This window comes from Myotis lucifugus, unplaced genomic scaffold (assembly GCF_000147115.1).
Source record: "Myotis lucifugus unplaced genomic scaffold, Myoluc2.0 scaffold_20, whole genome shotgun sequence".
Lineage (NCBI taxonomy): Eukaryota > Metazoa > Chordata > Mammalia > Chiroptera > Vespertilionidae > Myotis > Myotis lucifugus.
Window position 1 is genome coordinate 10,000,384 of NW_005871068.1, and position 16,216 is coordinate 10,016,599.

At 37.2% G+C, this 16,216-nt stretch overlaps 1 protein-coding gene across 1 annotated transcript in view; it reads right to left on the minus strand.

The window, feature by feature from the left end:
* The window catches only part of DMD (dystrophin), a 2,279,750-nt gene that overhangs the window by 1,515,165 nt on the left and 748,369 nt on the right, over positions 1–16,216 (minus strand). Inside the window, exon 13 of the mRNA XM_023751347.1 lies at positions 80–199. Within this exon, the coding sequence (XP_023607115.1) occupies positions 80–199 (120 nt within the window). The remainder of the gene's footprint in view (positions 1–79; positions 200–16,216) is intronic.

A 16,216-nucleotide genomic window follows, 5' to 3' on the forward strand; every position in this document is an offset into this window, starting at 1 on the left:
AAACTTTCCAAATTATTTTCTAAATAACAATTCATTATTTTACATTTCATATTTAGTATATTAAAGAAAATCATCTCACCTTAAGTTGTTCTTCCAAAGCAGTGGTTGCACGATCTCCACTAGATTCGTCGACTACTACCACCATGTGAGTGAGAGAATTGACCCTGACTTGTTCCTGTTCTAGATCTTCTTGAAGCACCTGAAAGATAATTTTTTAAAGTAAATTAAAATTTCTTCCCAAATGAATGATTTCTTTCTGCCATATTTTGGGTAATATACCTTTTTTTTTTATTATTAAACTAGAACCAGCCATGATACTCAGAAAAATTTGCACATTTCTACCATCAATTGACCTTAAAAGTATAAAGAGAGCATCTGTTAAGAAAGGTGTAGTAGGATGTTCTGCCCCTTATCCCACCTCCTCTCACTTTTCAAGGATTTTTCACCTAAAATTACCTGCTGCCTCTGGCATCTTCAATGTCTCCAACTCTACAGCAGTTCTCCATTATCAACCCAAACAAACATACTCTTCTTACCCAACTAACCCTCCTGCTGCTCCTTTAATATGTGTTCCTCTTTACTGAAAAATATTTTGTGTTTTTTTTTTTATAGTTGCTCTTTCCACTTCCTTACCCGACTATTCTCTTTGCCAACTATCCCATTAAAACATCTCTATAAAGTTTGCCATCAACCTGCAGGTTCCCAACTTGAACAGCCATTTTTTAAATCATCTTACTTGACATTTCAATTACTAACCTAATTAACCACTCATTCATTGTTGTCATCCTCCTCTCCTGAACTTTGATTATCCTCCCACCTCACTTATTGCTGTTTTCTAGCTTATTTGCTTGTTCCTTCTCCTCTGCTCAACTATAAATCAGATGTCACTCCTCTGTCTAAAACCAATGGATTGCCATCATGCTAAAAAGGAAAATCCAAATTCTTTACCTGAAATTTTTTCATGATCTAGCACCTGCCTACCTCTCCTAATACTGCACATCATTCCTGCCCACTGATACTGTTTCAGCGACCTCTCTTTGTTTCACAAATGTGTCAAGCTATTTTCTTGCCTGAATTGTTCTTCCTCCATTTCTTTATAATTCCTCCTTCTCATTCAGGACTCAGTTTATTTAATTTAATTTTTGTGTTCACCACATCAAGTCAAGTCTCCTTCCATCACCATTTATGCCCCCTTTACCCTCTTCTACTTCCCCCCAGCCCCCGTTCTCTCTGGTAACCACCATACTATTGTGTGTGTCTATGAGGTGTTTTTTAAATTTCTTTATTAAGTTATTACATACTAGAGGCCCGGTGCACAAAACTTTGTGCACTCGGCGGGGCGGGGGGGGGGGGTCCCTCAGCCCGGCCTGTGCCCATTTGCAGTCCAGGACCCCTTGGGGGATGTCCACCTGTTGGCTTAGGCCCACTCCCCGGGGGATCAGGCCTAAGTTTGCAGTCAGACATCCTTCTGGCAGCCAGGGAGCCCTCAGGGGATGTCCGACTAAAGGCTTAGGACCCCAAGGGATCGGGTTTAAACCATTAGTTGGACATTCTTAGTGCTGCCACGGAGGTGGGAGAGGCTCCTGCCACCGCCTCTGTGCTGGCCAGCCATGAGGCAGCTTCTGGCTGAGTGGCACTCCCCATATGGAAGTGCACTGACCACCAGGGGGCAGCTCCTGCATTGAGTGCCTGCCCCCCGATGGCCAGTGGACATCATAGCAACCGGTCATTCTGCCGTTCAGTCAATGTGCATATTAGCCTTTTATTATTATTATATAGGATGTCCCTATTTCCCCCCTTTTGCCCCCTCTACCCAGCTCTTGCCCCCCACTTCTCTCTGGCCATCACCATACTGTTGTCTGTGTCCATGGGTTGTGCATATATTTTCTTTGGCTAATCCCTTCTTTAAATTCACTTCTTTAAATTTTTATTTTCAGATAAGTGCTTATAACTGCACTATTATATATTTTCTATTATATCATTTAGAATAAAGATATTTTTTAATTGAACCCTTGTAAATTTTAGCACAATGTAATAAATTATGCTAGAAGCAATTAGGAGATTTTTCATGTAATGCAGATACATTTCAATTAATATTTTATTAATTTTTAATTTTTTAATATTTTAATTTGAAATAATATCATACATGTAAAAAAACTATAAAATACTACAGCATATTATATGTACCCTTCACCCAATTTCTTAGGTGTTAATAATTTAAACATAACCATTATACAACTAACAAAATTTGGAATATGTTTTTCTTATAATCTCTTTAATGTTACTTAATCCATTTACTTTGTTTTTGTTAATCTTCACCCAAGGATATTTTTCCATTGAATTTTAGAGAGAGTGAAGGGAAAGGGAGAGACACATTGACTGGTTGCCTCCTGCACATGCTCTGATAGGGACTGGGTATCAAGCCAGCAACTGAGGTACATGCCCTTGACTGGAATCAAACCTGGGACCCTTCAGTCCATGGCCTAATGCTCTATCCCAGTGATTCCCAAAGTGGGCGCTACCCGCCCCCCGGTGGGGCTGCAGCGATCCAGGGGGACGGTGATGGCACAGGTGCATTTGGGGGCGATGAGTAACTGCTATTAAAATTTTAAAAAAATTAATTTCCAGGGGCTGAGTAATGTTTTTTCTGGAAAGGGGGCGGTAGGCCAAATAAGTTTGGGAACCACTGCTCTATCCACTGAGCAAAACAGGCTGCAGCTTAATTCATTTACTTTTAATCTATATGTGTCTTTATATTCAAAGTGGGTTTTGTTTTTGATTCACCCTCATAATCTGTCTTTTATTTTATTTTTTTTCTTAATATATTTTATTGATTTTTTACAGAGAGGAAGGGAGAGAGATAGAGAGTTAGAAATATCGATGAGCGAGAAACATCGATTAGCTGCCTCCTGCACATCTCCTACTGGGGATGTGCCCGAAACCCAGGTACATGCCTTTGACCGGAATTGAACCCGGGACCTTTCAGTCCGCAGGCCGACGCTCTATACACTGAGCCAAACCGGTTTTGGCATAATCTGTCTTTTAATTGGTGCATTTATGCCACTGACTTTCAGAGTGCTTACTGATAGAGTTACTGCCATATCAGGTGGCTTCTGGGGCTTCTGGGGCCGGCCAGTGGCCCGGGATCAGGTCTGATCATGGGTGGTAGGCAGGCGGCTTCTGGAGCTTCTAGGGCCGGCCTGCGGCCCGGGATCGGATCCGATCACAGGCAGCAGGTGGCTTCTGGGGCTTCTGGGGCTGGCCTGCAGCCCAGGATCGGATCTGATCACGGGCAGCAGGCAGGCGGCTTCTGGGGCTTCTGGGGCCAGCCTGCGGCCCGGGATCGGATCTGATCAGGGCGCAGGCAGGCGGCTTTCTGGGGTCGCACACGGGGGGCCTGGGATGGCGGGCTCACACTGGCAGCTTCCCACTGTCCCGCCCTGCCTGCAGTCTGCAAATTAGCCGCCATCTTTGTTGGTGGTTAATTTGCATATCGTGCTGATTAGCCAATGGGAGTTGTAGCGAAGGTACAGTCAATTACCATGTTTGTACCATGTTTGCAGCTTAATTCATTTACTTTTAATCTATATGTGTCCTTATCCCCATGTTACCCCCCATCCCTCCCACTCATGCCCTCACCCCCCTGTTTTCTGTGTCCACTGGTTAGGCCTATATGCTTGCATATAAGTCCTTTGGTTGATCTCTCCCCTTACCCCCACCCTCCTCTATGAGGTGTTTTTTTTTTCCCTTTGTTTAATCCCACAGTTTAAGTGTCACCTGCCTAGAGATGCTTTTCATGGAGATGCTCCTTACTTACTCTTTTTCTATCATTTTTAACATAATATTTTCACTACTCAATATTTCCTTATGTATTAGTTTAGTCATTTGTTGCTTTTGTCTAATTACTCTATCACTACATATTCCAAGCAACTAAAGATCGATAAATGTTGGTGAGGGCAATATGCACAGATAAATTTGTCCCTTCCTGACTACATAAGGATTAAAAGCAATAGGCTGGTTTACCTTTTTAAAAAGTATAATCACTAATGAGGACAGGTAACTACAAAACAGTATTAGTATCTAAAAAATCATAGTGTAAAAAATAGAAAAAAACTCATAGACACCAACAACAGTGTAGGGATTGCCAGGGGGAGGTTGGTGAGGGGAGGTGGCAGAGGGTAAAGGGGGGATATATGTGACGGAAGGAGAATTGACTTGGGGTGCTGAACATACAGTATAGTGAACAGATGATGTATTGTAGAATTGTGCACCTGAAAGCTATATAAATTTGTTAACCAGTATCACCTCAATAAATTGGATTAAAAGGAAAAAGTTTTAAATAAAAATCATAGTGTATGATTTTTATAAAGATAAACAGAGATAATCGGAGGGATAAATAAACAGTAAACAGAGGAGAAGTAAACAGAGAAGGTTGCTCTCGAACCTAGACATCCTGCCTGGGAGGTCCAGTTTCCCCAAGACCTTATCATGATAGACTGATGATTACTGGAAAATCCCAGAAAATATGCAAAACTTCTAGTCGTCCACTTTGCTTCTTAGAATATATATGAATGACACAAGAATGGAGAAGCAAGTTTGGCATAAGGCCTGTTACTTTCTGGAAAACCTGCAGCCCCTACTTGTGAACAATGATGCTTGGCATCTATCATACTAGCTTACTTATTCAAACCCTATGGCAGGTATAAGGAAAGTTATTAGGTTTGGCTTAACACTAACTCAAATACATGACCATTTTTATCCTAGGACTTTTGTTCTTCAGGTCTGAACAATTTAAAGCAGTATCAAATCACTTACTTTTACTCGCTCTCTCTAGATTTTCATGCTACATTTTCAAGTGAAGCAATTTAGAATAAAATGACTATGCATCTATTTTGTGTGCGGAGTGTATACTGTCGATCAAGCCTTTGACATTCCACAGCTTACACTGGTTAATAAAACTCATTCTGCTCTGAGGACGAAAATGGAAACATTAACATTCAGAGTTGTCCTTGAAAGTCATGTGGAGTCTGAGGTTTTCTGAATTATATAAGCCAGGATCAGGAACATTTCAAATGTGATAGCCAGGAATTTTAAAAATAATAATTACAATGATATTTTGGTAGCCAATATAGCATAAGTTGGTTTATTTAATTTGGCCAATTCTTTTTTCCCTATCACTCAAGTAGGAGAGTACATATAATTACATATATTAAAATCAACCAGAAAATAATGCAATACTGTTCAATTTGTACATGTAAATTGCTATTTTTACTGTTTTAATGTATTTTAATAAAGAAACTTAAGTATTGTTTGATCCATGTATTGCTTATTGTCAAACTCAGATTGAGTCATTTTAAAGCATATGTGATTAAATTTATTATATATTTTCTCCAGTACTTGGATTTCTGATTTTGTTTTGCTTATCTATTTGTTTTATAATCAGATATTGCATTCTTTCGCTATTGATCAAGGGTTTGCATTTTATGCTTTTGCAGCAGTGCAAAATAACCACTAAAGCTAGTTGTGAGCTGATAGTTTTAAAATCCATAAGAACTATCTGACTTATATTGAGTAGAGGGAAATGTGAAAAAAAAAAACACACACAAAAAATACCCACAAAAAAACAGGAAAGGCTCCCCATTGTGGCTGAAAACCATAAAGAGTGCATAGCTCTGGGGTAGATTAGCATAAACTCTATTTTAAGTTATTTCCAGTATCTCTTTTCTCTTCTACTTATTTAAATTATGTTCCTTCTTTTGCTCCTAATCAAGGATTAGAATAAAAAAGGTTAAACTGGCTTTTCTGAGCACACTCAACAGCTGCAAGACAGAAGCTACTACAATGTTATAATCATTTCCTTTTCCCCAGATCCTAACTCTGAAAATAAATATTAATGAATATCATAGTATTAGCTAATCCCCCATATCAACAAAAGATAAAACACTATAAAATAGTCAATGTCCACAGTTCATTATTTTTTAAAGGCTGATTGTTAAAAGCAGCAAAAATGCCACACACAAAAAGGTGGGTCTAGAAAGTTAAATTTTTCAGCCAACCTATGTATCCACGAATAAGGGTCATGATCATTGGTATAATGTTATGAATCGTAGTGTAAATATCTGATATGCAGGATGTATTTTCATTGTTCGTGACCCACAGGTTGAGAACTGCTGGTAAAGTATACCCTCCTGTTTCCTTCTTTGAGAAAACATGGATTCTCAAGACTACTAATTTTTAAATTACATTAAAGTTGTATAATGCCATTTTAAAATTAAATTTAAATATTTACTGCTTATGGATTTGAAATTCTCTTAGCTAGTTGGATACAATGGAGATTTATAGTTGATTTGCCAATTAAGCCTGAAATATGAGCCAAATACAGATGTACCCCCAGAGAAGTACACTAAAATTTTTGCCTATCAGAAGATAATGCATTCAAGTTAAAATGTTGTAATATTGTTAAAGTATGTTTTTCTTTATTAAAAGTATATTAATTATTTACACATACATATACACATACTAGGTATTTTATTATGTATTTCTTGCCATTATTTTTATTAAAGTAATGCATTTGCTACACTTACCAGATTTTTAAAATATCTATCATGCTCTTAATTAAATTTCTATACCAATATTAGATAGATACTAATGTCAGAAATGTTTGTTTTCTAATGTCAACTAATGATCTTTTTTCCTTATGACAAGAAAAAAGGACATTGTGAAAGTTAACATTAAAAATGCTTAGATATGAAAACTTTGTTATACCTCTGTAAATAATTATATTTCTTATAAATTATCCTCTAGTGAAAGTATCTGACCAAATTTGCTGTTCTCTTAGTTCATAATCACAATTTTATGATTTAAAAATTACTTTTCTTCTATTTCCTTTCAACATCAGTGGAACTGAAATCTTCTTGCTCTGACCCATGTCAAGTTGGTTTTTAAAAAACTGGCTTAAGACAACCACTGGAGAGAGAGTCATTTCAATGTTTACTTCAGACTTATGCTATTATACTGTGAAATAATGCCTGGAAAATAAAGGCATAAAAATATGCAAGTCTATGGAATTATTGAATTTAATGCTTAAAGGAGGTGAAAAGCAACAATTAATTGAAAGGTGGACTAAAAAACACACACAAACAAGGCCTAGCTGGTTTAGCTCATGTGGGGGAGGCAACCAATCAATGTGTCTCTCTCACATCAATGTTTCTCTCTCTCTGTCTCCCCCCCCCACTCTCTCTAAAAATCAATGGAAACTTATCCTCGGGTGAGGATTAACAACAACAACAAAACACCAACAAGGTTGGGTCTCCTGTAAGCTACATAGGATAGCATACAGTATTTCTCTTGGCCATAGTATATGCTCAGCAACATGGAACAGGAAAGGGCAGTGGTTGCCTACGTGCATAGTTTATTTTATTATTCCTTGTACTTTAATGATTAAGCAACAGTAAATTACCAACACTTGCAGGTCCTACGTACACACACACACACGCACACACACACACACAACCTAGAAACAACACAAATCATGGGTTCTGCATGGATGCCAAAGCCATCTACTGCCTCCCACATATCACTTTCAATTAATATAATTACAAAGGTGTTTAATAAAATGTTAAGTTTAAGAAATTTGTCATTTTTTAGCTTAGTCAAATAAATATGCACAAAAGGAAAGACTAAGGAGAACAAAAGTTAGATCTAATATAAAATTTGCAAATAATTTTAAGAAAGCAAAAGAGTTTCTGGGAACATGGGCTAAGTCCAACATCTGGGAAAGTAATATCTTTGAAAATCCATCTCAGGACAAAAAAAAAAAAATCCCTACTTATGAACAATTAGCTAATTCAATACATCTGGATATTAACTAATTTTATCCTATCTAATAAAAGACAAAGATGCTAATTGACCATACCTTTGCTACGCCCACCAGCCGATCAGAGTGATATGCAAATTAACCGCCAACAAAGATGGTGGCTCATTTGCATACTGCAGGCAGGGTGGGCCAGTGCGAGCCGCCATCCGGGCCCCCATGTGCAGCCCTGGGCAGCAGGGCTTAGTGGCGCAATCAGCCCAAGGAAGCCCTATTCTTGCAGGAATCTTCCTGCAACAGGCCTCTAGTCTATATTATGAAAGGTCAGTGGCCGTAATGCTGTAATGACCAAACGACCGGTCACCAGGAGGTGCATGGAGCACTTCTCGGTCCCTCCCCCTGGCCCGCAAGCCACTAGTGGCAGTGGGGTGGGGTGGGGATCATGGTTCATGTGGCGTGGCGGGGCTCATGGCTCACACAGCGCCAAGGGGCTTGTGCGGGGCTTGCGGCTCTCGCGGTGAGGCAGGGCTCGCAGCGCAGTGGCAAGCTACTCGCACACGGTGGGTCTGGGGTCCCGCTGGCACAGCGGGTCTGGGTCTCACACGATTTCGTGCACTGGGCCTCTAGTTTTCATATATAAGTGTCCTGGCCAAATCAGAAAGTTTTACAATTTCTTAGGAAATGATGGGAAGGTAGGCAATTTATTCTTTGCTTCACCTCTGCTCTTACAGACATTCTTACTTCCTTCTTTCCAGCACCTCTGCACAGGCTAGGCTCTCTACCCCCTGCTTCCCTGAATGAAATGATCTGGAAATGATTAGCCATTTGATTGTAAGTCCAATATTCACTTTGCTAAGCCTTGCTGGTCACAATATTGTCTAGTTCCCCATGAGAGTCTATTTATAGTATGTAATTTTGTTGTAAATTTGCTGAATATTTTAAATAAGCTTTCTCAACAGGCTCTCCTAGAAGAGCTTTTATTTTCAGACCCACTTACTTCAATATGATCCCAAAGTTATATTAGACTTAATATCAGAACCCATTTTTTAATCTTTCTGTCATAAATAAATGTTTACACTTTAAAATATTTATTAACATAGAGCTCAAATTTTTAAAAAATATAATTATTTTAATTTTATACATATTTGTGGTTATTTCCCTGTTTTGTGTGCTTGTGCTTCTTTGCTTCTTTTTTATCTAATTATTAATTTATTTATTTTATGTTAGTCCATTCATCAATTAGGCAGTTAATTAATAAACTGTTCTTAATTAAAAATAAATAAATGTTTATTTTTCTGCCAACTCCTGAACTACCAAAGGTGGGGGGACCTAAAGTTCATTTCAATGAAGACATTTGAAAGATTTTAAAAGCACCTAATGCTTCCCAATCATAGAAAGTGGGCTTAATAAAAATGAAAAATTATTTTAAAACAGAGTGGACAATGTACCCCTACACCTTTCAGAATATAAATAGAAAGGACAGAGTATGTATGGTAGACTGACAAAAATATGTTCATGTATAAATATGTGGGATCTGAAATCAGATTCCCTGGATTTGATTTCTGGGTACATTGTTAACCAGCTCTGTGACCTTGAGGAGCTTTTCAACCATACCAAGCCTCAGCTTCCTAATTTTCAAAACTGTGATAGTAAAGGTACCTATCTCTTTAGGTGGTTAGGAAGACTGAATAAGCTACAACTGGTTAGCACTTTACCTGGCACACAGTATGACCTCGATGAATCTTAACAGCTAGTTAGTTCTAAAAACTCATATTGAGGCACATTCAGAACAAACACTTTAAACCATACTGCAAGAATCCAATATTCATCTAATTTACCCTCATCTAATTCATACTAACCACCATCCTCTAATCAGCATAAGTACAGCAAAGGAATGTGGTTTTTGAAATCCAGGAAAAGAAAGGCTGAAGTTACAGCAAAGTTTTAGAATCTTAAGAAATATATAATAAATTATAAATCCTTAAATAAGACTTTAATTTCCAAGTTATTTTTTTAAAATATATTTTATTGATTTTAGAGAGGAAGGAAGAGGGAGAGATAGAAACATCAATAATGAGAGAGAATCATTGATCAGCTGCTTCCAGCACTCCCCCCACTGGGGATCGAGTCCTGCAACCTGGGTATGTGCCCTTGACTGTAATCAATCTGAGGACCTTTTAGTCCACAGGCCAACACTCTATCCACTAAGCCAAACTGGCTAGGGCTAACTTCCAAGTTATTTACATGAGATTTTAACAGTAGCTTTAAACAAACTGATCTAGTGGTCTCATACGTTGCTAAAAAATTAGCATTTCCAGAGGGGCTATTTATTGGAGTGTGGACAGAACCTAATCCTATATAGTAAAAGGCTAATATGCAAATAGACCGAATGGCAGAACAACTGAACAATCGGTCACTTGACATGCGCTGACCACCAGGGGGCGTGTGTGGAACATGGCAGGTTTTGGCCACAACAGGATGGTGGAGCATGTGAGCAGGGGTGCCAGACCAAGGCAGGGTGCCGGTCGTTGTCACAGGGGCGAGCCTCTGGGGGTTACTGAAAATTCTTTGCTCCCATTTGCTGCAGTCCCACCCGGAGCTCATACCTGCTGCCAGCAACAGAGCTGCCACTTGCACCCACTGCCAGCGCCAGCCCTGATCACACCTGCAGCCGGCTCCTGAGCTGCTGCTCGCACCCGCTACATGTGCTTGGCGCCGGTCCCGATCACTTGGCGCCATCAGTGGGCGTGACCAGTGGCTGCCGGCCCTGATGGCCCCTGAAGGCTTCTCCACCATCCCCTGCTCCTGAGGGGTGACCGGGGCAGCAGACACCGCTCACCCCGCTGATGGCACTGGCCCCGCTTGCACCCACTGCTGGTGTCGGCCCCAACATCAGCAGGTGCGAGCTGGGCCAGTGCCATCAGTGAGTGGGAGTGGTGGCGGTGGGAGCAGGCTGCTGGCAGAGAGGGGACCAGGGGCCGCTATGGGAGGGGCCAGGTGGGGTTGTGGAGGATGGGTGGAGACCCGCCCCTGTGCCTATCAAAGGTGCAGGAATTACTGCACTGGGCCCCTAGTCACTAAATAATAGACCTCAATTTTGCCTTTCCTCTTCCCTCTACACTCCATGAATGCATACATCCATGCATTCCATGTATAGCTACACCATTGAAATCAGAAGTTAACAGTGAACACCAAGAAAATCTAATAAATAATTACAAAATTCCTTTAGCCTGATAATACTTGCTGAAAAAGAAGAGAACAGGCTTACTGGGAGAGAGGGTTAGGGTGAGGGTTTCAGGTACAGCACAGAAAGACATATGCAGTGATTGGCTAATAGTATAAAGATGTGATATTCAATCCTACTGATTATTCTCCTGTTCAAACATTATCGCCCTTCCCATCATAAGCCTATTTTCTTCTATGTTCCCTCTCTAGTCCCCCTTTTCCCCTAATTTTAAAGAAAGAGCTACAGGATAAATGTTGAAAAATAATTCCCTTAAGAATTTTGATTCTAAGCATTTCATACACAGCCACCATCTGTGTGCTCTCTTTCCCCATTGCTGACTCTGAGTTTGAAGACTTAAATACATTCTGTCTCTCTGTCCCATCTATTTAGATATTCCCAAGCCTGGGGAACCAAGTGCAACATTTTCCTAGTCTCTTTGCTACTCTCTACATCTGCTCCAGCCTCTAGTATCTCTGCTAGAGGCAAGCTTCACTGGAATCTGTAAATAGAGGGAAAGAATCTGGGTTCAAAGCCCAACTCAATCAATAATATCCAAGTCACCTTGGGCAACTAACTCCTTAACCTCTCTGAACTTATTTATTCATCTTCAAAATTAGGGATTAAAATCCCTACAAGACAGGATCAGTATTGGAGTTAAATGAAATAATATTTTAGAATCAGCCAACACAGTGTTTAGGAGAGTTGGTAGGTAGATGATGGGAAATGCTTATTTTCTTCCATTTCTGACAGAATCAACTTATCATTCCATTCCTACACTGGAATCCATGGAAACAGCCCCTCTGGGAATCAGTATTTATTCCCAATACCTTTGATAATCATATTACATATCTTTTAATTACTAAATATTCTTAGTGTGCGGAAACTATAGAATATCATGTAAAAATGCCTGATTTAGTAGTTTTCCCATTCTCGGTAGCTATGACCTAGATCTTTAATTGTTAATGGAATATAAAATGTTAATAAGTATAAATTATCTCTTAAAAATTTAGTTCTGTTAAATAAGAGAGTACTGCAAATTTTACCATTAGAAATCATTCTGTTCACAACAGAAATATTAAACATAAAATAATAGCATACTATAGTTCACAATGTTATATCCTTTAGAAAGATACACAGTGCCATATTAACCCTTACTTTTAACATGAGATTGGATGTATCGCCATATATTTTGTTATATAAGACACATGAATGTATTTTTAAGAAGAATAATTATCTTGAAATTCACATTATCATATCTGTTGTAACTTTCTTGTGAAGAATTTTCCCCTAAAATTCATTCTAATATGTTTATCCACTTATATAATTCATTTTCATTATTAATGTATTATCTGTTAAAGGAAACAAAACTAATTGCTATTGGTTCAAGAAAATATAAATACTTTACATGCTACTAACTCAATAAGTGAAAGAGGATCCTTTGTCTTACACTTTTACCCTCCCCAGAGGCCAGAAAATGCTAATAAAGAAGCATTACAGAAATAATTAAGTATAAAAAATAAACTTTTTACTTTGATGTAGGGCCATTTATTTTTTTCTTTTGTATCCCTTGCCCTAGGAGATATATTAAAAAACTATATATATATATATATATATATATATATATATATATATATATATAATCTCTACCTATACTTTCTTCTAGGAGTTTTATGGTTTTAAGTCTTACATTTAAGTCTTTAATCCATGTTGTGTTTATTCTTGTATATGGTGTAAGTTGGTGATCTAGTTTCATTTTTTTGGATATATCTGTCCAAGTTTTCTGAACACCATTTACTGACGAGACTGCCTTTACTCCATTGTATGTTCTTGCCTCCTTTATCAAACATTAATTGTCCATATAGGTGTGGGTTTATTTCTGGGCTCTCTATTCTGTTTGTTTTTATGCTAGTACCATGCTGTTTTGATTATTATGGCCTTGTATTGATATCATCTGGTATGATTCCTTCAACTTTGCCCTTCTTTCTCAAGATTTCTATGGCTCTTCAGGGTCTTTTGTTGTTACATATATATTTTTGTATTACTATAATGATTAAAATGATTATTGTAATTATTAAAATTATTGACTTAAAATTTCTAGTTCTGTGAAATATATCATTGGTATTTTTATATCAATTACATTGAATCTATAGATTGCTTTGGGTAATATGGACATTTTAACAATGTTAATTCTTCCTATCCATGAGCATGATATATGCTTTCATTTATTTATATATTTTTCAATTTCTTTCCTCAGTTTCTTATAATTTTCTGAGTACATGCCTTTTACTTCCTTGGTTAAATTATTCCTAAGTATTTTGTAATGCAATTGTAAATAGGATTGTTTTCTTATTTTCCCTTTCTGATACTTCATTATTGGTGTATAAAAATGCAACCAATTTTTGAATATTTATTTTATATATTGCTATTTTACTTAATTTATCAGTTCCAGTAGTTTTTTGTGGAATATTTGGGTTCTCTATATACAGTATCATGTCATTTGCAAATAATGAGTTTTATTTCTTCCTTTCCAATTTGGATGCCTTTTATTTCTTCTTGTCTGATTGCTGTGGCTAAGATTTCTAGTACTGTTGAATAAGAATGGTGAAAGTAGACATCCCTGTCTTATTCCTGATCTTAAGAGAAATTATTTTAGTTTTCCTCTATTCAGTATGATGTTAGCTATGGATTTGTCATATATGAGTTTTGCCTATATTTTTAAAACCCAACTTTAGCCTCCCAATTGCCCAGTGTCAGAGTCTACTACTTTGAGCTCTTTGTTCATGCTCTAAATCTAGTCCTGTTGGTTCTGCTGTTGATTTATAAAATGTGCCTTATACTCATTAACAATTTTCAGTAACACTGCCTTCATTCAGGATCTATGTACTTTTTATGATATCTTCCTAACATGTCTTCTGGCCTCCTGTTCATCTGTGTTCTTATTTATTTCACAAGATATATCTTCCTAAAGATTAAGATAAATTTTCCCAAATCGCCACTCTCTTCAATTTAATTTCTTAGCAATAATGGGCCCCTATTACAGAGTAACTCCAAATGCATGAATCTTGAGTTCAAGACCCTTCATGATGAGGCTATGGACCTCTATCACTAAGCATAGTGCAACACATGACTTAGGGAAATGATATAACAACATTTCCTCACCTCATTTCCTTTGTCCAAAGAAATAATTACTTTCAACACATTCTCAAGCCATTTACTACATTCTGCATCGTATAATGATCACTTGTTTTTTGTGTCTTTATTGAATGCCTTAGAATCTGAGCTTCTTGAAGAAGATTCCATATATGGTAGAACTCTGTATTCTTCAAAGCCCCATTGTGCTTTTATAATAATTTGTTTAGTGATGTAGAATAGAATGCAATGGAATTAAATGAAATGTCAAATCTTTTAGCAGGATTACATCTAAACTCTCCCCATTACATGAAAATCTAGATCATTTTAAAAGTCAGCAGAAGAGGATATTTCAGTCTTAGCAACCCAAATCTTTGAGATTAACTAAACTTCAAGGCAAGGATAGGTGACTGAACGTCTACGAAGTAATTTAATTTGTATTAATCAGTATTTAACATAGACCATCAACTGAAGTCAGAATATAGTGCACATGTCCATTATATCTGAAAATTCTAATAGCCTATATGGTAAGGACTTGGCTGATGCTGTTATTAAGCTAATGGAACTAATTAAAAAATCTACTTCTCTCAAAAGAACTGGAAACATAGCTAGTAAACTAAGCTTTAAACATCAATTCAGTCATACTGTGATAAGAGACAAACGATTCCTCTGTCAAATAATTTTTTATTAAAATACCCTCCAAAATAGCAAACTTCATTTTCATTAATGAATGTTCAAGCCCACAGTAGACTTTTGCTCAATAATGTTGTCACTTCAAGGGAAATCCTTTCATTTCTTATCAACATAACTAATAAAGTCTGTCCTTTAAGACAGAAATAACCAACCAATTATTTCTGACATGTTCTTTCACAAGGGGAACAAGAGGCTCAATTTGTTCACTCTCCAGAGAATCACTTTTGAGTGACTCATATCTAGGTAAAGCTTTACATTCTGTCCCCAAAGCAACAGCTATGAAGAATGAATGGTTTCTTGCAAATTTGTCAGAAAATTGGAACTTTTTCCAGTTACCCAGAGTTATCAGTTTGTCTAGATTTAATAGTAACTACCAATATAGGATTGATTGCTTTACCTTGCCTAATTGGCAAATTCAGTAAAAGTGATTTATCTTCATGGCATTTCCCAGTGGTTCAATTTCTAGCCTGCCTTAGAATAAAATGCTGTTGATATTAAGATAGCAAAGGATCTTATCACAGAACATAGAGAAGCATATCTGTAATATTCATGGTATACTTCTGAGCTTTGCAAACATTTTTATTTTGAGAGAGAGAGAGTACACACCCATGTGAACCCTCTTATCTGAGCAGAATTTAATTTTTTTCCAGCAACAAAACTTGTATTTTTTTCTTTATTTTTGTCATCTGCAATCATCTCTTAGGGAAAAATGGGGATGATGCAAGGATTAATATCGAACTACACAAAGCTATAAAAACACCTTAACTGCTATATTAAGTGAGAAATGTGGTCATGCAACAGAAATGTAGGCTGGCTTTTTTGACTACTCCAAAGTTACTGATGCATTTTGTTGACAGAAGGAGACACTTTCTTATTTTTATTCACTTAAAATTCTTGGGAATAAAAGCTGCAAAGTGGATCAATATCTATTTTAATAAGGCTGTATATTAAACTCAGTTACCTAAAGAAAGAAAATTTATCTTGTTTTATAAATCATGGCAAGACTAACAAAAAGTTCACTACTTATAGTGTGAACTTTAAGAAACTATACATATTTCACATTTAAATACATTTAATTCCTTTATAAGTTGTTTGAAATTGCTAAATCATTGTCTTCTCACTATAATTAATTCAAGTAACACAAAGAGTATTATCAATTGGCAGGCTTTCTCTTGGCTGTGTCTTTTCCTTGTCTTAATTTTATGAAAAATAATCCTGAAGTGGGTTTAAATAGTTAAAGGTGAAAGTTGGCCCCACTTTCTGAACCAGCAAACCTATTCCTTCTGCTTCCTTTTATGCTCTTAAATGAATAAGTCCTGGATGTACAAGATTATACAAACAACTTCCATATCATT